The following is a 23,179-nucleotide window of genomic DNA, read 5'->3' on the forward strand; positions in this document are numbered from 1 at the left end:
CTGCCTACTTCAACATTGTAAAATAAGCATGTTGCACCATTGCAAATACTTGCAACTGGTTTAGAAAAATAGACACTTATTAAATAAATATGATCTTTCCCATCTGCCATTCACTCTATTTTCCCTTGTCCCTTCTACTTCCCCTTTTGTTTGCTCATCTTCCTGAAGCAAAAAGAAAAGGAAAGAAAGAATGAAAGAAAGAGAGGAAGGAAGGAAGGAAGGAAAGAGGAAGGGGCCAGTATTATTAAATTAGCCTGTAATGTGAACAGTAAGAAACTAGAAAGAATGCAGTCATTTCTAGAATGTGCGTCTAATATTGAATGAAAAGAAAGACTCAATATTTAACTGAAAAAATTCTGTTTTAATAAGCTGAACTACATCCAGCTTTATGTAAGTTCTTTGCTGAAAGAAGACAGAAAAGGTTGAACTTTTTAGTCTGAATATTAGACATCAAAATCTGGTCTACAAAAGCAGGCAGAAATCTAAGCATTAGTAATTAATTGCTGTTTAACAAAAAAAGGCGGAGGATACATTATTAATGAATAAATATGTTAGGTTCTTATTGAATTGCCCTAATATATTAAAAGATCAGTACAACTGAAAATAAAGAACACACACCTTGTTGCTATAAATCATGTCACTAATAGCTACCATTATAACTAAGGCAGCTTAGGTTGAATATGTACCAATACAACATAGATTACATATACTGTACATATATATAAAGAAAATGAAGGCAAAAAGAGAAACAAAATATGAAGGTGAATTTAAAAAACTCAGAAGATAAGCATTTGTTTCTGGCACTCTGTAAAATGGTGAATCCAATCATCAACATTATCAGGTAGGCCTTCTGAAACTCTCCACAAAAAACTGGAGTCACTGTGCTATGTCAACTAATAGTCTGAAAACTCATTTCACTGAACAGCCAATAGCAATAAGGAAATCCTGATGCTTGCAAAAATGTTTTTTTAATTTTTTTTTGTTATGGGATTTAAAATGTGTACTGCTAAAATCTTGCTTAATTTGCAAATGGAATTTATATAATTTTGTTAATTTCAACTGTGAAATGAGTTTCCATATACCCTATGATTGTCGTAGAACCAACAGTGCTCAGATACTGTTATAACTATCTTCATATAACATCAAAGAAGACACTAGGAAATGTTCAGTCTTTTATTTAAAAACTATAAACAGTCACCAAAGTAAATAAAGCCATTCTATAACATAAATTGTTAGGTCTATATTTTTACTGCACATCCTACAGACACAGCAGAAATGGTGGTCAAGAGGTCTTCCACATTTTTGGATGCTAATAGAACAGGCAATAGGCAGTTATAAATGGATGCACTTCACGCTGGGAAAGAAAGACAAGGAAGTGAGCAGTTTCTGAGCAGGAATGTGATACAGTATTAAGAATGGAAGAATAATACAATAAAATTTCACACTATATTAAGATAGAAAAAGTGAAGAAAATATCATACTTGCACATAATGCAAATATAACATAGGAGAAAACCTGTATAAAATTCCATGTATTTAAACCAATTTACAAATACAAAAAATTCTGTACAAGCTCTGAGCCTGCACCATGACAAACGTTTACAGTGGATATATGTTAGGGCAAAACAAAAATACCTCCAAATAGTTTTTCTTCTACAAAAATGACATGAGATATATTATTCCATACTCTTTCAGCCAGCAAAATGAGTTCTACAAGGTGTATAATACAAAAAAGAAAAAAAAATCACAGTTCCACAAAACTGTTTTTTTTTACTTTACAGCATCAGTACCTTTGCAGATTTATTTACATAAATTTAAAGAACATTCATCCACTGCTTAGAATATTTCACAAGTACTTACAATTGGACAGGAAAGTCTAAAAAACTTTAGAGCCTACAGATAATGCTTCTAGAACACCACAGAATGTATTTCCAGTGGCTGCAGTGGCATGAAAGATGTTCTATTCACAAATATTTACAAGATTCTTTCAGACTGGTAAATTTTTTATGATAATAAATAAGTGAAAATATATTGGCTCAAGTAAGAAAACCAAGCTACTGATTTCTAAACAAAACACGCAAAATCCATAGCTAGATACTGGTGGCACCCTCCACGACCAGGGGGATACAGGTGTGCTGAAACATTTTATTATTCAAACCAGCTTAAATGGTTCTGTAAATATAAAAATGTGCTCCTTTTTGGATATAGATAAAAATATTTAATGCTTCTATTTCATCTGCTCATGTAGGTTTTACAATATTTCATGTATATTCCAATGTGGATGGTACTGAATTCTGATCACACCAGTTTCCACCAGGACTTAGCTGAGAAGCATCCTGCAGAGCTGGCTGAAAATCCCATGGCAGTTTTTCTTTCCTTCTTTTCTAATCAGAGAACAAAGGGATTCATTCAGTGATCAGAATTCAAAAGCTTCCTCTCAGCGTCCTAAGAGGAGATAAAATAATTCAGTCTATGGTCTCTGTCCCATTAAGACTTGGTGCTTTCTTCAGTAACAGTATTTGAAATGTATTTCACTATTTCTGTCCCTATATACATGTGGGACTTTGTTTACTGCAGAACACTCAAGTCTTTGCCTTGTTCTTTACTTTGAACTGTAAAATTAAGTTCATAAAGGCATTTGGCAAGGGTGGAGGAAGCTTCCATATTACTGATTGCAAGCACTGATAGATGGTTTTCGTGTCTCTTTAGCAACCTAAAAGAGAAGAACAAGTAATTTATCAGTTTTTATAGCATTCTTTATATTTTAGAGATTTATAGATAGCAAAATGTCTAAGCAATTTATCAGCAAGATAAAAGTGCTCTAAAATGTTACATGTACTTTTTCCTAACAGAAAATTCCATATTTTGGGATTTACAAAGTAAAAAACATTAGCAACTTTGAACAGTCACTTTGCCTCAATAAAGTTTCAATTCAAGTGCTTCTTCAAAGCTCCTTGATACTTGAGTAGACATGCTGCTTTGCTTGAGAAGAACTACGGTAAATCAATGTGGATTGGCCATGTCTTGATGATTCTAATTGAAGTATTAAACTAGAGTGCATTACAGTTATGGTTTAAAGTGCTAATGCAGTGTTTTGACTTTGCTAATCCCTAATAAATTCTCTCATTTGGGCTGGAAATATTTGGATTTTCCCTACCTAAAATATAGGGCTAAAAGTAATAAAAATACAGTCAGGTTAAGTATTTGCAAAACTTTCTGTTATAGGTACATGTTCAGTCCTCCTCCAGATTACATGGATTCTTGAACAGATTCAGTTGTTTTTAGGAATGTAATCCTAAAACTGAAAACTTATTATAGTGTTCCAGAACTGGCTGTTCTGGGTTTAAACAGTAGATTTTCCCACAAGAAACGGAGGGTACAAAACCAGATGAAAAATACAGGTAAATTTACTTGATACATATTATATGTCTCTATCTGTTTCTGTACTTGCAAATTATTTTGCTTCCATCATATCCATACACTATTTCATACAATGCTTTTAAGCTTCCATTAACATCTTTTTTTGAAGATTTGAACTTCAATTAAGTAGTACTTTCTGTGTTCCCTTCTCAATCCATTCACTCTTTTTACATGTACTTGATCTGATTTCCATTAATTCTCCTGATATGACCAACCACTTCAATATATGCATCAATCTTTATATGCAATCCACATTCATTCATCAGCCATGCATCCTTGTCTCCCTTTTTTTGTATTATCACATGTATTTTTTAACTAATGCATTCACACAGCATTCAATTTCTTAAGCTATATTTGCCATTATACACAATGGGGTTGTAAATCATGACATAATGTGACCATATTGTTTAGCTATAACAAACCTGGCAGTCCCTATTGCTGAGGTGACTTGTTAAGTGAGGATTTCATGTGACTGTAAATTTGAGACTTCCTACCAGTTTTCAATAAGCAAAGTCAATGGCGAAACCAGTGGAAAGATGCATGTGCTGGGAAGCTTGCAAAGAGGCCAGTGGATGGGTGAGTGCTATGGAATGTGCCTGGGTGGGAGGGAGGTATTGTAATATGATGTAAATTTGAGCAGGTGGTGCTTAGCATGGAAGGGGCTTGTGGCATGGTCTGTGTGTAGCTGGGCAAGCATGTGCTATAGAGTATAGGCAGAAGTAGTTAATGGAAGAAACTTGAGACCTTCCCTGCTGGCTTCCCCATTGACTTTGTTTGTGGGAAGTCATCAGAAAAAGTCACAGAAATTAAAAAGGAACAATTTAAGTTACAGGCCTTCGTGGACGATTTAGTTTTTGTTTTGGAGGATCCTTTGAAGTCTGGTATGAAACTTATTGAAGAATTGACAGAGTATGGGAAAGTAGCGGGTCTGAAAATAAATATGACAAAGACTAAAATGTTGGTTAAAAATATGACACCCGACTTTAAAGAGGATTTAATGAAGAAATTGGGTATTCAAATTGTCAAAAAAGTGAAATATCTAGGTATACATTTAACAGCAAGGTGTATGTCCATCAAAGAAGACAATTATATTAATTTGATTAATAAAACTAAGCAAGATTTAGAAAGGTGGAAAAATGTACAATTGTCCTTGATAGGTAGGATTGTGGTCATAAAGCTGAATGTACTACCAAAATTTCTTTTCTTGTTTCAGAACATTCCCATCAAATTAGAAAAAGGCTTTTTAAAGAATTTGAACCAATTGGTCTCCAAATTTATATAAAATCAAGTATAAAACTCAAAGCTATGCAAGACACCAAGGAAAAAGGAGGATTTGGTATACTGGACTGGGAACTTTACTATACTGCAGCTATTCTTACATGGATAAAAGAATGGATAATGTTAAGAAATAAAAGATTACTCAAATTGGAAGGTCTCATGACCTCCAAGCAGGATGGCATGTCTTCCTATGGTATGAAAAAGAATTTGCACGTATTTTCATAGACACTATGTTAGACAGTCCCTGATATTAGTTTGGAACAAAATTAAACATGAAATACCCATTCAGCTAGCCACGATGGAAGCATATATGCACCCAAATTTAATTAACATGGAAAAAATGTTACGTACAAAGAGATATTGAACAAACAGGGGGAGTTAAAAACCAGACTAGAATTGGCATCACAAGGGGTACACCTAGAATGGTAGTCTTATCTACAGATACAAACAAGGTATGCATAGGATAAGAAAAAAGAAGGCATTGCCAAAGAATACACAAGATTAGATAAGCTCCTGATAGAGACAGAAGACAGGTTGATTAAAGTGTTGTATAGATATCTGCCGGAATACAAACTTGAGGAAGAACATGTTAAGGAAACTATGTGTCAGCATTCCAAATATCATGCAGAATTAAATCAGAATTCAAGGGAGAGCTATCCTTAAAGTTCCAATTTAATAAGACAGACATGTTGGCATTGTGCTATGAAATCCCAAATCTGATTTGCTTCCTGGGATTCCACGCAGTTGAAAGTTCATGATCTTATCCCCACACCCATAATGCATCACATGGTCCAATCTTCATCTTCCATGCTGGCATCTACACCCCTTTGCTTCCGGTCAGGTGTAGTGGTGCGGAGACAAAAGATGACCTTGAGCTTCTAGAAAGAATGACAACAACATTCCACAATCCTACTCCTTTCTTTCCCCCCCTCCCAATTACTACACTAATGACCAGCATAGAAAAATAATAGAAAGTGTGGCAGGCCAAAGATCCTAAAAGGAACATAACTACAGGCCTGACACTATGATTGGCTGGACGAAAAATTTTGGTTATAATGTGGAATTGGCTAAATGGGAAAGACTTTGGACATTAATTGGAAATTAACAATGGCCACCTCTTATAAGAAAACCTATACAAGATGTTCTATAGATGACATCTTCCCCCAGCACAGCTCTCCAAAATGTTTAAAAATTTGGCCCCAGATTGTGCAAAATTGTGCAAAAAAACCACCAGGGACCTTTTTTCAATATGTGGTAGACATGCAATGAGGCAAAAAGGTATTCGAAAATGGGCTAGATAGAAAAGGGAGGAGCGTGTCACACACACACAAAAAAGAAAGGCGAGTAAAAAAGAAGGAAAGAGAATCGAGCAGACAGGCACCACAAAGAAAGAAAGAAGAGAGTTCACTACAGGGGGGGAAATATAATAAGAAAAGAAAAAGGGAAAATAGGGCGAGGAGACAAAAGGAAATCCTGAAGAAGGTAAAACAAATGGCACAGTAAAAAGTCACAAAAAAGAGTGGGAAGAAAGGATATATAAATAGTAGGAAGAGAAAGAAGAAGAAATTCAAAGATTAGGATAAAAGGCTCTCTAAAAATAAGTGAAAAACTACTTCATACTGCTCTTATAACAGTAGTTGGTCGTAAAAAAGATCAGTATTTCCCAGATCTTTTATTAAGTAAGATGTTATAAATCGAGTCCGATGAAGTATAGCAGCACATGAGATAAAGTTTCAATGGCTGTTAATAGTTTTGTATGCACTCACAATAATCTGGGTTATATTATTTTCTACTTCTGAAATACATTTTAGATGTTTCTTTCAAAATGAAACCTACATTTCCATTTCCAGGCACACATTAGTCGACTCTTTTCACTGTGCATAGATATTTTTTTCTTATTTTTAGTCATTAACACAAGGTATTTATCATTTGATCCTCTTGTATTATGTTTAAAATTTATGTTAAGTTATGTTAAGTTTAAAAATTTTGACCATGAATGGCAGTGTATATGTTAAATATACAGACAAACTTCTAATATATTAGAGCAGGGGTCTACAATTGTAAACACTCAAAGAGCCATTTGGACCCATTTCTCACAGAAAAAAAAAACACTGGGAGCCACAAAATCTGGGTAGGTGTGGCCTACTTGACATCACTCACTCCCACCTAATCTAAGGTGACCAGATTTTAACATTGATAAAGCGGGACACCATTGACTGGGGGAGGCGGGAGGGGGGTCTTGATTAAAAATTTGGTCTATATTCTTGCACCCCTAACCCTTTAGGGAAAAAAACCCCAGGGGTCTTCAAACCTGACAGCTTTAAGACTTATGGACTTCAACTCCCAGAATTCCTCCTCCAGTCATGTTGGCTCAGGAACTTTGGCATTGAAGTGTGCAAGTCTTAAAGCTGTCAAGTTACAAGACCCTTGCACCACTAACCCTTTAGGGAAAAAAACCCCAGGAGTCTTTAAGCCTGACAGCTTTAAGACTTATGAACTTCAACTCCCAAAATTCCTCCTCCAGTCATGTTGGCTCAGGAACTCTGGCATTGAAGTGTGCAAGTGTTAAAGCTGTCAAGTTACAAGACCCTTGCACCCCTAGCCCTTTAGGGGAAAAAACCCCAGGGGTCTTCAAACCTGACAGCTTTAAAACTTGTGGACTTCAACTCCCAGAATTCCTCCTCCAGTCATGTTGTGGCGACATCATCTGCGTGGATCTGCTCCATCTTCGGTTTTTTTCACCGGGGGCAGGGCTGCCGCTGAAAATGCCAACGAGCCCCCGCCGCCACCAGAATAACTGCTGCCACCTGCTCCTCCTCCTCCTCCAACAGCACCACCACATTTGCTGCCTGGCGCTGCGGCTGAGGTGAAGCTGCCAAAGTTCACGCTGGCGCCTCCGCCCGTGTCAGTGGCGGCGGCGCCACCCCCTCCGCTCGGAGCAACTGAGCTGGGCCCCGCGTTACCCCTGCCGCCTCCTCCTCCTCCACCGTGCTTTTGAGAAGCCATGAGGCGTTTTTTTCCTGCTCCCGCCCCTCCGCCGCCTTCCTATTGGCTCCCGTGGCCTCATGGCTCCTCAAAAGCACAGCGGAGGAGGGAGTAGGGGTAATGCGGGGCCCAGCTCAGATGCTCCGAGCGGAGGGGGAGGCGCCGCTGCCACAGGCAGGGGCGCCAGTGGGAGCTTTGGCGGCTTCACCTCAGCCACAGCGCCGGGCAGCAAATGTGGTGGTGCTGTTGGAGGAGGAGGAGGAGGTGTCAGCAGCAGTTATTCTAGTGGCAGCGGGGTTTTGGGGGGTTCACTTCAACCGCAGCGCCAGGCGCAAGCGGTTAGGACTGGCTGCCCACAAAGGACCTCCCCAGGCTTGCTTTGTAGAACACGGGGCGACTGACAATAGTTTGAGTGGGAGCGGCCGGTGCAAACTACCATCAGTCGCCTCGTGCTCATCAAAACAAGTCCGGGGAGCCCATCTGGCTGCTCTGCTTCTCCAGCTGTCCATTCTCCATACTGACTGATCTCTTTGAGTTATAAACTATGTCTCCTAAAAGACCACCCCCTGGAAAACCTGGCTTTGCTACTTCTGCCCCGACATCTGCAACATCCAGTCCTGCCACACAATCAAAGATCACAGACCTGATGCAACCTAAGAGTACAGAGATGGATTTGCAACAAATGCTTCAGCAACTTATACAGGGCCAGGAAGAAATTAAGAAACAATTAAAGGAAATGAAGGAAGAAATTAAAGAGAACCAAGTCCAAATCTATAAGAACTCACAGAGACTGGACGTTGTGGAGGGTGGGGTGGCGGAGGTGAGGGGGGGGGTAGAAGCAGTGCAGAAGGGAAACAAAGAACTTGATACCCAGCAAATGAAAACAGAATTTGAGAGAATGTCCTTTTATCTTAGATTTCAAAATGTCATAGAAGCAGATGGGGAAAATATAAGGGGCATTATGACAAACATCTTGGCTGAATACATACACAAAGAAAAACAACAGATGGAATGGGAGATAGATCTGGTTTACAGAGTGAATTCAGCTTATGCCAGAACACACAATGTACCCAGGGAGGTCCATATCAAATTTCTTAGAAAAAGCACAAGAGACGAAATTCTGGGTGTACAAAGGGGGCAGGCACTGACATACCACGACAGGGAAATAACCATCTTGAAGCAGATCCCCAAGAAAATTAGGGAAAAAAGGAAAAATTATTCGCAATTGGCGAATAAACTATACCAGAAGGGGGTGTGGTTTAGATGGTTGATGCCTGAAGGTATGCTGATATTCTGGGAGGAGACAAGAATTAGAATTAACACACCCATAGAGGCACAGGCCTTTATGGAAAAAAACAAAATAAACCTAGAAAAAACAGAAGATCCTACAACGGATATGCAGGACACGGGAGGGGCCGGAGCTCTGCCAGCGGGGGGAGAAGGGGCAATACCAAGAAAGCTCAGATCACAAAAATGAATAAGAAAATCTCATTGTTATAAACTGACCGAAAGTAGTAATGGAATTATATGTGGATTATATACTACAATGTATAAACTGATTGAAAATATCAATAGAATTAATATGCTGATTATACATGGTTATGTATTAATGTTTTATACTCAGATGTATTCTATGAGTTTGGAGGGAGGGGGCGCCTGCCACACTTTGCAACTGCCAAAATTTGTATACCTTTCCATCTACCTTTTCCCTTATAAATGTTAAAAAAACCAATAAAATTCCTTTAAAAAAAAAAACAAGTCCGGGGAGGTCCTTTGTGGGCGGCCAGTTCTAGCCGACTGCAAAGGACCTACCCAGCTTCCAGAGCCTGTGACAGTAGAAATCACTGTGTGGCAGTTGCAAACTGCTGTCCGGTGTTTTCTTGCCACGTGTGCGGCCGCGTACCTTACCAAAAATCGGGACTTTTTAAAAACGCCGCGGGACAAATTATTAAAAATTGGGACTGTCCCAGCAAAAGCGGGACGTCTGGTCACCTTAACCTAGTCACATAACCCCCCAGCCATGTCTACCCAGCTGGTCATTAGGGTAGAGAACCCGTTGTTAAATTATTTGTAACATACCTCCCCACCTCACCCCTCCCCTCCCAACCACTTCTTATCATACCCGGTGTTGCCTCTCAGCTGCTTGCCTCAAAAGCCTCAACGTATTTATAGTTCTGTAAAAATGTTCAGCTTTCTCTCTCTCTCTCTCCCTCCCTCTCTCTGTCTCGCTTTCCCTCCATCTCTCACTTTCTCTTTTCCTCCCTCTTTCTCTTCTCTCTCTCTCCCCTTCCCTCCCCCCTTTCTGTCTCTCTTCCCCTTCCTGTCTCTCTTGCTTTCTTTCCCTCCGTCTCTTTTTTCTCTCTCCCTCTCTTCACCCCCCTCTGTGTCTCTTGGTTATATAGTAATAATACTTTATTTACAGTCACAGACCAAAACACGAATAGTACAAAAGAGACACAGCAGCCAGTCACCAAAAGGGGCGATAATCAGCTGGGTTGTTTTTATTTCCTCGTTTAAAAACTGGCACAATAATTGCTAAGCTTCAGGAGGAAGGTACTCTGCCAGAGGAATTAATATATGTAAAGAGTCTTGCCAAAAGAGGAATCCACCATTCAGGGTTGGATTTTAGCAGATCAGGGGGAATAGCATCAGGGCCAGGAGCTTTGCCTGACTTAAGTTCAGAGATAAACTCGGTGATCTCAGCATGGGTCACAGGTTGCCAGTCAGGGGCTTTAGGAGACGGCTGTGGGTCAGGCACGGTTGAACTTGCTGACGCCTGGTAAATTGCCAAGAAATGGTTTTCCCAGTCTCTGTTAGAGATGCAGCATAGAGGGAGTTCCCGATGGCCCGGCAAAGAGCTGGCAGCAATTTGCCAAAATAATCGGGTGTCCTGCTGGATAGAGAGGAGAAGTAAATCCCATTTCTCTCTCTCTTTAGCTTTCTTTTTCTTAGCAATTAATCCTTTGTACTCCCGCTTCAGGCGGTAGTAGTCCTCTGGCAGGCGTTGGTCCCCTCGGTTGCGGTAGAGCAGGTAAACCCGTTTAATCTGGTTCCTAAGCATCAAGCAGTCTTTGTCAAACCAAGTATTACTTCGTGATTGATATAGACCACTCGGCCCACAGACGGCTCCAAGCTCCCTTTGGACACTGTTAATTAGTGATTCAAAGGCCAAGACTATCTCCGAGCCACTGCTTGCTAGTACCTGATTGTACAAGTTGAGACACTCCGGAGATGATAAAAAGGAGTGAAACTTTTTTTCAATATTGGGAGACCATTTGATCCTCCTTGTGTACGAGGCCACATAGGGGTCTAATATCTGAGGGCTCCTAGGGAGATGTATATTTGAAAAAAGCTCAATGATTGTAACCAGGGGGTAGTGGTCACTCTGCGTAAGGCAATCCACATAAAAAGCACGGACTGCCTCTCTTAAGGGTCGAGATACCAGTACAAAATCAATAACACTACTCCCACGTAAGGAACTAAAAGTAAATTCGCCAGCCAGATCACCTAGGGTACTCCCATTAAGAATTATCTTGTTGGGTTGGGCTGCTAGAAGGGCTAACTGGATGCCAGCAAAATTTGTTAATTCGTCCTTAGAATGTCTGGCTGAAGTCAGATGGCCTATGGCCTGGAGGGTTTCTTGGGGGTAGAGTGCCTCTATCGCTGGAGGGACTTGAGCTCCCAGACGGGCATTAAAGTCACCTCCTATTAGGATGTACATTGCTGGGAATTTAGTTTCCATACAGGTAATATAGTTCTCCAGCGTGCCCCATTGAGCCTTGATATTGGCTTGCTTTCTCGCCGTGGGAAGATAAACATTGAATACTAACAGTTTACTACGTCCTTTCTTAATTAAAAGCGCCATAGCTAAAGAGCCACAGGAGGGTAGTTCCACTGTCTCCACTTTCAAAGAAGTAGAGACCAAACAAGCTAGACCACCTTTAGGCCTCCCTGCCGTAGATTGTCTAATAGCGGCCAATGAGATGGCTGTAAACCCTGAAAAGGATATCTTATCACAAGCCCAGGTCTCCTGAAGCAGGATCACATCGAATGAGTGGATATAGTTGGCAAATTCTGCAATGCCGCATCTTTGCCCCCAGCCTGCAATGTTCCACGAAAGGCACTTGAGTGTGCAGGGCTGGGGGGTAACCGGGTTTACTAGTCATTCTGTGTTAATTTTTTCCAGAGCACCCTTCGGATCCAAAAAAATACATCCATTTTTAGATGGCAAGGTCATCCTCTTGGGAGGCAAACGCAGGGGAAAAGAGAGGGGAGGGGAGCCTTGCTCGTGGGGCTGTAAGACTCTAAGCGCACTCCAGTTCGTACTTTGGCATTGACTGGTTGCTTAGTTGGAAGATATTCGGCAGTGTCATCAAGCAGGGTTTGAGTTAACCCTGCGTCTCCAGGTTTATGAATTAAACTTTTTGGAGAAAATGCCAATGGAGGGTCTGCTGGTAAATCAGTATAAAACCCCTGAGGTCCAAAGGAATCCTTGTCAGAGATGATAGACTCCGAAGCTTGGACTTAACTGCATCCAGACGCTTTATAATTTGGGCTCTTTCCGATTGAGGGAGCGCTCTAAAGGAGCCAAAGAGCTTCGTCTCCTCCTGGTTCCAAAAGCCGTCTTGACACAGATCACTCCCATAGATAGGTGGAATCCCAGAGACATTGACCTGGGACCCATCAACCAAGAGACCTTGGGTGCCCTGAGCTGATGTCGCTTCTTTTGGGGCCACCTCTTCCCAGCTGATCAAATCGAGGGAAGCTTCCTGGTAAGATGTTTCATGCTGCGGGGGGCTGATCTGGCCAGTTGTAGGAGGAGCAGTTAGCCTACCGTCTGAGAGAACGCCAGCTGAGGGTTGTGCAGAAGTAGGTATATAGCTAATATGTGGTGCATTGTCTGGGATAGCATTCGAAGTTGGCTCGTTAATATATGCCACTGAGGATCTTTGGGGGCAATAAGTCTCCTGCCACTCACAAGTTGTCGGTTACTCAAAAGTGGCTTAGTCGATATGTCTTTGAAGACTCTTCTTGGCAGGGTGCCAAAGGATCTTAACCAGGATCCTCTTCTGAACAGTAGTTTGGGAATGTTGGGATTGTCGAAACTAAGCAGCACTCTGGAGCAGTATTGAGGGGAGGGTAAGGGTTTGACCTTCTTCAGATCATCAGCTTTGAGCCCCAGTAACTTAAATAGGTGACCCCTCGCCAGCTGTATTGAACTCCAGTAAGGTAATTTGCCATTAATGGGGTTAATGATGAGGGCTACCTGTTTTGGCTGTAAGACCAGGCGGCTATTAGCGTCATAGGATGCGGAATTCAGACTGTTAATAGAATTTTGTTGACCAAGATTTTGTTGGCCAGTGCTTTTCTTGAAGCTTTCCCTGGGATTTGGTAGGGAACACCTTGTCGCCACCACCGACTGCCGAGCGATCTTCCCAGAACACCCACTGGTAATCCAGGAGACTAAGTAGTTTAAAGTACTTACTATTCTATCAAGCTGGAGCTGAATGCTCGCTGTAGTTTCTGCAACCAGAAAACATTGCTGAGCCAGAAGCTCTACAAGCGTAGGCTCATGCAAGGGGTGGTTAGGGGCCGCAGTTTCAGGTAAGTCTTCATTCTCAGCTCGGGGGGGGTAGCACCTTCAGAAGCTCCCCGACCAGAAGGCTGAGTCAAAACAAAGTCCTCAATCTTAGATTGCTTCAAGAGAGGTTGAAAAGCCAAGTCAACGGGAGATCTGCTCCTTTTCCTTGTCTGCTGCCCAGTTCCCTCTCCAATCATTTTCAGGGCCTCCATTGGGGCAGGGCCACCAGAAAGTGGTGGAGTTAAAGTTGGGATTTCTAATCCCTTATCCCGGCATGGAGCTGGCTCACTTAAAGTTGCTGAGTCATTTGTCTTCCGAGTATGCAGAGGGATCTGTGAGCCTCCCAACAGACCTCCCAACAGACTCCCCTCAGGCTGTGCTTTCCCAAACAGTGCCGAAGCCCCCCAGCTGTCCGACTGGGGAAAGGGGGAGGATGCACAACCCACAGTTGGAGAAACAAGCCGACAGTATCCATCAATTCTCTGCTACCCCTGCAATCCAGCTCCACCTTCCTTACTGCTTGGTGAGCGCTGTGCCATCTTTGTTTTCTTTCCCCTGGGAGAAGCCATCCCGTGGTTCCAGGTAGGAGACCTGTCTTGGTCTGTTTTATCACTTTGCAGTAGAGAGTTTGCAGTGTCCATTATCTGAAAAAAGTCTTTTATCTTGGGTTGTCTGGGTATTGTCGCAGCCATGGATAGCAAGTTTATTGCTTAGTAGAGAAAACTTTCCTCTCATTCACTAAGGGCTTTACTACCTGGAGTAAAAACTGGAGTAAAGCTGGAGTCAAAGATGAGCCTCTCAGGTAGTAAACTTAAAAAATTTTAAATTTAAAAGTTGAAAGTTAAAAATTGATTAAAATAGAAGAATGTTTTTAAAAGGAATCAAAATAGAGAGTAACAGGAGAACAAATTTAAAAGTTAAAGTTAAAAATTGATTAAAAATAGAAGAGTGTTTTTTTTAAAAAGAATAAAAATAGAGAGTAAAAGGAGAGCAACGTTAAAAGTTTAAAAAGTTGAAAAAATGATTAAAAAGTAGAAGGTATTAAGAAACGAGAAGAAGAGAGTAAAAAGCAGAGCAAAGCTCAGAGCTGCTGCTCCCCTCCCTCCCGTCTCTTGGTTCTCTCTCTTTCCCTCCCCCTTCTGTCTCCCTCTCCTTCTCTTTTTCCCTCCATCTTTCTTTCTCTTTCCCTCCCTCTCTCTTTTCTCCCTCTCTTTCTCTCCCTCTCTCTCTTTCTCCCCCCCCCCCTATCTCTCTCTGTGTGTGTCTCTCTCTGTGTCTCTTTCTGTCTCCTGGGGAGGGGGGAAGAGAAAGAAACCCCTGAACTGGTGCTGGGAATCTCACGTCCGGAGGCTGACGAGCCCAGGAGCATCGTGCCGATGATCAGCTGATCGGCGGAGAGCCAAAGACTAGCTAGCCAGCAGGGAGGCGGGGCGTCACAATAATGGCGGTTCTTCAGGAAAAGCAACTGACATCTGGGAGCGACAGTGAGCTGACAGCGAGGTGCTGCCAGGGGCGAGTGGTCCAGGGTCTCATTGTGGCTCTGTGTCATAATGGGCTCTAGGAGGAGGAGCGGATCCCATCTTCCCCATAGTGAAGCACACTAAATTTCACTCTGCTGTACAAGGCACTGCGAGAGCAGCGGGCAGGCCATGGAGGCAGCAACAGGAAATGTACAGCGACAAAGGCAGAATGCTGTTTCGTGCAAAGACAAGTGCAGGGGCACTTCACTCCCACACTAAGGCTCTGGCCATCGCTACTGCTGCAACAGCATTTTCATCCCTCTGCTGCAACACAGAGCTATGGCAGAGGGATGAAAGTCCTGCATGTCGCTCTGGAGCCACAGGTTACTGACACCTGCTATATACCATAGTTGTCAACAGATGGATTCATTAATATTGACCAATTATGGCTTTGGTTTGGTCATATAAAATTTTCATATTGTTTTTTATTAAGACAGAGAAAATAGCACATAAGATTTTTGAACTTAATTTCCCTATGGTACAGGCAGCATTTCCTGCTAATGTACAGTACAGTTCCTGCTGAACAGTACAGTACTAGTAAGTTTTGGCCCATTTAGGGCAGAATGCCTCAACCACAAAGCATATTGGCTTTTTTCTTTTTTTCTTTGCAAACCAGGATCTCTAATCTAGAAAACACCTTGGAAACCAAACCCAGTTGCTTGCATCCCATCAACAACATGGTACACTAAAAGGCACGCATTCAACATTATAATATTTTCATTTAAATCCAAATGGGTTGGGCAAAACCTGGGATAATTAAGTGTAGATTTTCAACAAGGAAAAACATTTTATAGCTAACCACTCATTCACATTTACTATGAAAATTACCACACTTTGCACTCACATTACCTTAAATTAATTGTCCTTCATATGCCTACTTTTACGATGCATAACTGGTTTTTTTTTTCTTATACAGGTAGTCTTCGACTTACAATAGTTTGTTTAATGACCATTCAAAGTTACAACAGCACTGAAAAAAGTGAATTATGACCATTTTTCACACTTATGACCATTGCAGCATCGCCATGGTCATGTGATCAATGCTTGACAAGTGATTAATATTTATGACAGCTGCAGTGTCCAGGGGTCATGTGATCATATTCTAATGTGATCAAATTCTAACAAGTAAAGTCAATGGGGAAACCAGATTCACTTAACAACCGTGTTACTAACAACAACTACAGTGATTCACTTAACAACTATGACAAGAAAGGTCATAAAGAGGCAAAACTCACTTAACAAATGTCTCACTTAGCAACAGAAATTTTGGACTCAGTTGTTGTTGTAAGCTGAGGACTACCTGTACTAAGTTTTCTTAAGAAAAAGTATTAAATATTGAAATAAAGATATCTGGAGACAATTTATTATGGTCTCACTATTACCAGAACATTAAAGAGAAAAATATTGCATTACAGATCAGGCAGTGAAGAAGAAAATGAGGGAATTGCTCATCTCAAGCATCTTCCAAAATTATACCAATGAATCCAAATCTGAATATATAGACATGCACTTTTGCTGGGTGGAATAATAGTAGGTAATTGAAAAAGTATGTAAAAATATCCATATACATACAAAAAAAAAATGAGGGGAGGGAGAAAACAGAAGGAGCAAACATGCATTAAAACCTACACCAAAATCCAAGTAACCTTCATTAAAATGACTCTTTTCCAACCTCTTTTTACACAACTATGAAAGAGAAAATGAGCAGGAGTTTAAATGTCAGAATAGACCAAAAAGAGAAAAGGAAATTCCAAGCTGGTACAATGCATTTAGTAATGTTTAGGATTTACATTTGTCATCTCTAAAAATTTGTATGAGTAAATGTGCAGTATTCCATTAGAGATAATCTACTCACCTGCGACCACATTCTGAATATTTACCAATATTTTTTAATATTAAGGCAGCTGTTAGTCGGATGTGTTTAGTAATTGGTCCCTCTTTTTCATCCTAAATCAGAAAAAAACAAGTTTTAGTATCAATATCATAACTATTTCTTTCCAGTATATCTTCCATACTCATTCTACTTACTGTGAAATCTCTGAAAACGAGGTTTCGTGATCCCCGCCTTAAAGCCATGAGGGCAGCACTAGGGTGATTGACAATAGCCTTCTGTGCTCTGGGAGTAGAAGAAGGACCCCCAGTAGTTGGTGGCCTGAATAGATTTACAAATAAAAATAATTACACAGGATTTCTGGCACAAGTATTGTTTTCTTCTGTTAAACTGATGCTTGGTGCTAACAGATTCCAATTATTTTATTCCTCGAGAAAAGAGGAATAAAAATAGTTTTGTTCATGTCTTAACTAATAAAATAATAATATATTAGAGAAATTGTCATTTATTTGTGATGTTTTGTCAACATTATTAATATACTGCATTTTTAAATTTTTGTTGATCTATCCATTTAAATAACAACTGACTCCCAAATGCAATAAGCCCTCCTCCAAATGCTAAGGGTAGAGCAATGCTTCCCAAGAATTGAAAACCTTTGGAATAAGGAACAATGGTATTTTTCTTCCAATAATCCCTATTATACTTTTAAACTATTTAAAATATTATTCTTTGGGGAGGAAAAATTATGCAGATTTAAATATTTAATTTTTCATTGGCAGCAAATCCAGAACTTTTTATTTGATCCCACAAATCTAAAAATGTATTTGCCTTCCCTGAAATAAGGCAAAAGCTTCAGATGTTTTCAAAAGAAACTAACTTTGCATAAATATTAGACAGTTGTGAGACGATGAAGTATGTCAAATTTCATGTCAGTGCAGAGAAATTAATGCAGCAATTAATTACATAATCTTCTGATACCAACTGTTTCTTGAAGCCACTTCAGCAGCATTATTAAAGTTTTGACTACAATTTATACTCAGCTCATATTGAACATAATGCAATATCTTTCTGAGTATTAAGACTGTGCTATTTGATTATTAAGGGAGTTTACACCTCTTACTTTGTGGAAAGTTTTGAACTTCCTACTTGTCCATGTTCATCTTGCTTTAATCCCGCAAGGAGTGCATCTCGTGAGCAATGCTTATCCTGTTTGAGAAAGAGAAAGTAGTATTACATCATACTGGAATTAATTAAGTCTGACTGATGAACTTGTATAACCACTAGGGATTATACACATCCAAATGAATGAATGGAGACTGTACCTGAATGGACAGCATCACAGGAGATTCTGTAAACTGTCCAGTCAATATGGATAAATCAGCAACATAAATCAAAAAAAGTGAATTTTTAAAAATCATTTTGTAGGTTAATAATACATATAGCTTTGTTATTTTACTGAAAAATGAAAATAATAGGAATCAGATGATTTTGGAAAACAATCTTCTAGTTAATTGCAGAATACTTAAAAATCTTGCATTTACTGGATATATTTGATATATTAAGTCACTATTAGCAGTTTAAAAAATTTAGATACAACTATATTTTAATTTCATATCAAAAGGAACTGCCTGTCTAATTGCATACAGTTGTATAGATCTCAATAAAGTCAAAGGAGACTACTCTCAGGTAAGTGGAAGCACATTCAGAGAGATTGAATAGCATTAATATCTTCAGCACAAGCTTTTATTAATAATAAATTATCAATTGTAATTAGACTCTATTCTTATAGTTAAAGTTTTAACCATTAACGCTCTTTTAATATTTTTAAAATCTTGTACTTGCTTTGATTCTCTATACAACATTTGTACCAAGTACTTACAGAAAGTAAATACCGGTATCATTTTCCTCTCTACTAGTCTAGAAATTTCATTCCAGAGATTCCACTGGTGTACAAAACATATGCATAACTCTAAAGACTTACATAATACTGTGTCTTACAATAATTTTGTCTTATTTTCACCATCAAAACATTGTATGTGTCAGGCCTGCAGTCATATTTCTTTTAGGATCTTTGGCTTGCCAAACTCTCTATTATTTTTCTATGCTGTTTCATTAGTGGGGTAATTGGGAGGGGGAATAGTAAGGAGTAGAATTGTAGTATGTGTTGTTGTCAAAATATAACATTCCTTTCTAGAAGCCCAAGGTCATCCTTTGTCTCTGCACCTCTGCACCTGACTGGAATTAGATGGGTGGAAATGCCAGCATGGCAGAGGAAGATTGGACCATGTGATGGACTTGTGGGTTTGGGGGCAAGGTTTTGAATTTTCAACTTTCAGGAAACTTTCAGATTCGGGTTTTCCACAGATGTACCATGTCTCTTTTACTAAATTGGAACTTTGATGAAACCTATGCCTTGAACTCTGATTTTATTCTGGATGATATTTGGAACGCTGACAATATGATCAATAGAATTGATAGAGAAATCCAATACTTCATTTTATTATTCAATTCATTCCTTTTGACATTGTTCATAGGAAGCAATTACCATGTCATGGACCAGTAGGCTACTTTTAGTTTATTTTAAACTCTTTATAGATATTATTAAGACTCAGATGTTTATTATTCCTATTTCTAAAAATAAGAAGCCCAATAAAATTTTATACCAAATGGATTCGACAGGAAGTTCGCCAGCTGGACGGACATGGGAGATGTGGGCTCCGAAGAGTCTCACATGAACCCTGTCTCACAAACCATCTCCCAAGATACTATTGAATCAGAACACCCACTGGAGTTGGGGGCGAAGAAGGGCAGCGTCTCATCAGACCCTGAGAGAAGCAACAGATCTTTCGTGGGTTAGAGATTTGCCTATGAATCAGAGTCGGGGTGGCAGCCTTCATGGTTGACAAGATGCTGGCCTTTTTGTCAAAATAAGTTTGGAACAGGCGGAGACTGGGAGAGATAAAAGACCTGGTAAGAGAATTTAACTAACCCACAACTATAAATGAAACCTGGAAAAGGCAAAGAAAATTTGAGAACATAAATAATACTGATGGTCAGATCGAGACTTTTTTTTCCTAAAAGAAAAAGAAAGGAAGGTGGAGGGTTGTAATCCCCCCCCCCCCCCGGAAGTTCTTTGTCTGAGCTTTTGAATAGAAGAACAGAAAGCAAAGCAGTTACAAACCCACATAATTATAACATTAAATTTGGTTTTAGATCTTAAACAGAAACCAATATTTTTACTTTGCTTGAATTCCTTCCAGCTAAATTGATCAAGAAAAAAAGCATGTTTTTCTTCTGAACCCACTCAATATAAACTCTAATTTGGTCTCGGTTATCAAATAGAAACCAAATATTTTGATCTTTTTTTCTCTGATAACGAATAATCTAACCTTGACTGTGTGGGAAGTTTTAATTAACCAACTACAAGAGCAGGAGGCAAAAGAGACATGTACCCGAATCTAGCTCTTTGTAAGTTTGTTCTAATTGATATGTTCTAAGCAGCTGTGGCTGATTGGAGACGGAAGGTGACAGGGGGAAGAATTATTACAGAGATAAGAACTGGAAAATGCTAGGGTTTCTTTTTCTTTTCTTTTTTTCTTCCCTCCACCTTTTTATTTTACTGCAAAAGATTAAGATGGCTCTGGCTTCACTTCCGGTCCCACAGTAGCTAAAACTTAAGTGGACCAGAGCCTCAAAATAAGACTTTGTATAACTAACTGCAATATTGGAACTTGATATTAAGGAAGAACAAAAGACCAAGATGGCTCCCATCGTTCTCCCCTACAGCAGTGGAAGTGGACAAACTTAAGGTGGACCAGAACTCTGAAATAAATGTATAGCTAATTCTAACTTTGGAACTGGACATCATGGAAAGTTGGGAATTTGAAGAACTACCTGAAATTATAAAAAATATGCATAAATCATTAAAATCAAGCCTTAATAGAATTCTGAACCCAGAGAAGCAGATATCTAAAGAAGAATTCAAAGAAGAAAGGGGGCAAGATAATGAAGGAATAGAAACGGAGGGAAACAAAAGGCAGGCTGAGGCTGTTAGTGGCATAAAGGAAATTGAAGGGGGAGATTTTGCCCCAACAAAGAGAAATAAAAAACATCTTGGAGGTGACCTGAGCAAAGTAGGGGAGAGTGGATGTGCCAAAGCAAAGAGAAGGGAGAGGGCAGGAGCAGAGAAGTGGGACAAAAGACTTACTAGGAAAAAATCAGACCAGAAATTTTTATGTGGGAGAATAAAAAATTCAGATAAGGGTTTTATTTCTAAATATGACAATAAAATGGTGTTGCTAACTCCATTTAAGATTGAATGTAATAATGGAAAAATAATTAAGCAAAGGTTGAAATACATGGAATATGGATAAATGTGATATTGATATTGATGTGGGGAGGTTGTGAAAAACATGACAATAAAATGGAGTTGCTTACTGGTTGAATATAACAATGGAAAGACAACTAAACAAAGCCCAAAATATATGGAATGTGGATAAACATGAAACTGACATGGGGAGGTTGTAAAGCAGAGGTTTGCCATTCACTTTTATACATGATAATTAAACTGAGTGGCAAATTGACTGGAAACGACAACAGAAGGACAACTAAGCATGGGTTAAAATATATGAAATATGGATATACATAGAACTTTTAAGATGATGAAATAAAGCGAGATATTTACTGTTTGTTATTCTATACAATAGATTAAGGGAATTGAAATGAATATTGAACAGCGAGGTTTGCTACTCATAGACAGCTGAAGGTAATCTAATCCAAGACATGGAAAAATTGGAGAGAGAACATGAAATACACTTATAATGGGAAACTATTGAGGCTTAAAGGCAGAATCACAAATTGAGGGCTTGTAAGGATGTATAATTATATAATGATGAGAATATCTGAGAATTGTAAACAGGTCTACATCTCGACCAAAATTAGGCTGCGGAAGGGAGGGGTTAAAAGTACAATGAATATATGTATACTTTTTGGTTCTATTTTTCTTTTTTAAAAAAGGAGAATATATCTTTAAAATTAAATATATATATTGAAAAGAACTATAAATACCATCAACATAAAATGGAGCTTGCTCAGAAGCTGAAATACACTAAGCAAATGAGATGAAGAGTGGGAAGAAAAAGAGAGAGGCAAGGGAAGGAAAGAGGGATAGGAGAGAGGGTAGGAGGAGGGAAGGAGGAGGAGAGAAATGAGGAGTGGAAAAGGGAGAGAGGAATAGGAGAGAGGAAGGGGAAGTAGAGAAGGAAAGGAGGACAGAGAGAAGAAAGTAGGTAGGTAGGTGGATGAGAGAGGGAGAAGAAAGTGAACGCACAAATACAGTGTATGGAGAGCAGAAGAGCCAATAACTGTTTTTTTTTATGGGGAGTTGATGGTAAGATGAATTGATGTAAACATTTAACAATACAATACGATGTTGGCTATGTAATAGTATACATGTGATTTATATGTTATAAAAATGAAAAAAAAAAAAACCTTTACCAAAAAAATTTTTATACCAAATGACTGACTCTTCTTCAGCAATCCAGAAATTTCTAAAACACACTTTTTATTTATATAAAAATTGTCTATAGACTTCCTGTGGTGATGTCATTGTGCTTGGAGTTGAGGAACGGGAGTTCTCCTAACCTTTAACTCTAACTTCTTCGTTTGGTCTCATTTTTGAGCGCTGTGGATCCTGGAGGGACCAGCAGATTAAGGAGGCAACTCTGAAGATGCTGGGGTGATAAGGCAAATCCTCCCAGCGGTAGGAGAAACCCACTAAACGGACAAGGATCTATCCTGCTACTTGGTCAGGACTGAAGCGATGGCGACCGCATAAGAAGGAAGCAGAGAGAGAAAGCAGTTTAAATCGAGACATCTGTTACTATTATTGACAACCCAAAGAAGAGGAGGACAACACGAAATTGGCAGAGAGGGTAGGCTGGAAAGAAGGAGGCTCTGGGAAGGAGATTTTTCAGATTTTTGCCGAAAAGCTGTGAGAGCAGAATCACTGAGTTGGAATTGACGTGTAAATAACTTGAACTAAAGTGGCCAGAGGGAGAACAAAAACCCGGCATGGACAACAGGAGTAGGACATAGTAACTGCTGAGAAGACGTGTAAAGCACAGAAGGATTGTTTAACATTCGGGTTGGTTATTGACTTGTTGACTTTTTTCTTCTTGCTCTTTTGGAACAATTAGAGGGCTTCGTTACCCACTCCCCCTCTATTTTCTTTTGTCGCTGGACTTGTTGTATTAACTGATTGACAATAACAGAGATACTGAAGAGAAGATGACACCTAGTGGATCAAAATTTGAACCTCGAAATCTGATGTAAGAAAGCTAACAATGACATAAGCTGATATATAGGCATAGAGAGAAACTAATTATAGAATTGAATACCTATATAATTGATACAATTGAGAGACATCTATTGGTATAAGATAACAGTGTGATATATAACTCTAGGATATATAATAATTAAGGATCAAAAACAATAGAATAATACATAGGAATGTTTAGATATTGAAACGTGGTATTAAGGAAGGTTAATTATTGCTAAATATTGA

At 39.4% G+C, this 23,179-nt stretch overlaps 1 protein-coding gene across 3 annotated transcripts in view; it reads right to left on the reverse strand.

The window, feature by feature from the left end:
- Positions 1 to 1,159: 1,159 nt before the first annotated feature.
- ARID2 (AT-rich interaction domain 2) overlaps positions 1,160 to 23,179 on the reverse strand; it is a 219,367-nt gene continuing 197,347 nt past the window's right edge. For all 3 annotated transcript variants that reach the window (XM_081958391.1, XM_081958392.1, XM_081958390.1), the window contains 4 exons: positions 17,735 to 17,820; positions 16,812 to 16,935; positions 16,639 to 16,730; positions 1,160 to 2,712 (listed from right to left, as the gene is read on the reverse strand). In XM_081958391.1, the coding sequence (XP_081814517.1) occupies positions 2,568 to 2,712; positions 16,639 to 16,730; positions 16,812 to 16,935; positions 17,735 to 17,820 (447 nt within the window). In that variant the 3' untranslated portion in view covers positions 1,160 to 2,567. The remainder of the gene's footprint in view (positions 2,713 to 16,638; positions 16,731 to 16,811; positions 16,936 to 17,734; positions 17,821 to 23,179) is intronic.

The sequence above is a fragment of the Natrix helvetica genome, assembly GCF_964273705.1.
Source record: "Natrix helvetica genome assembly, chromosome: 6".
Lineage (NCBI taxonomy): Eukaryota > Metazoa > Chordata > Lepidosauria > Squamata > Natricidae > Natrix > Natrix helvetica.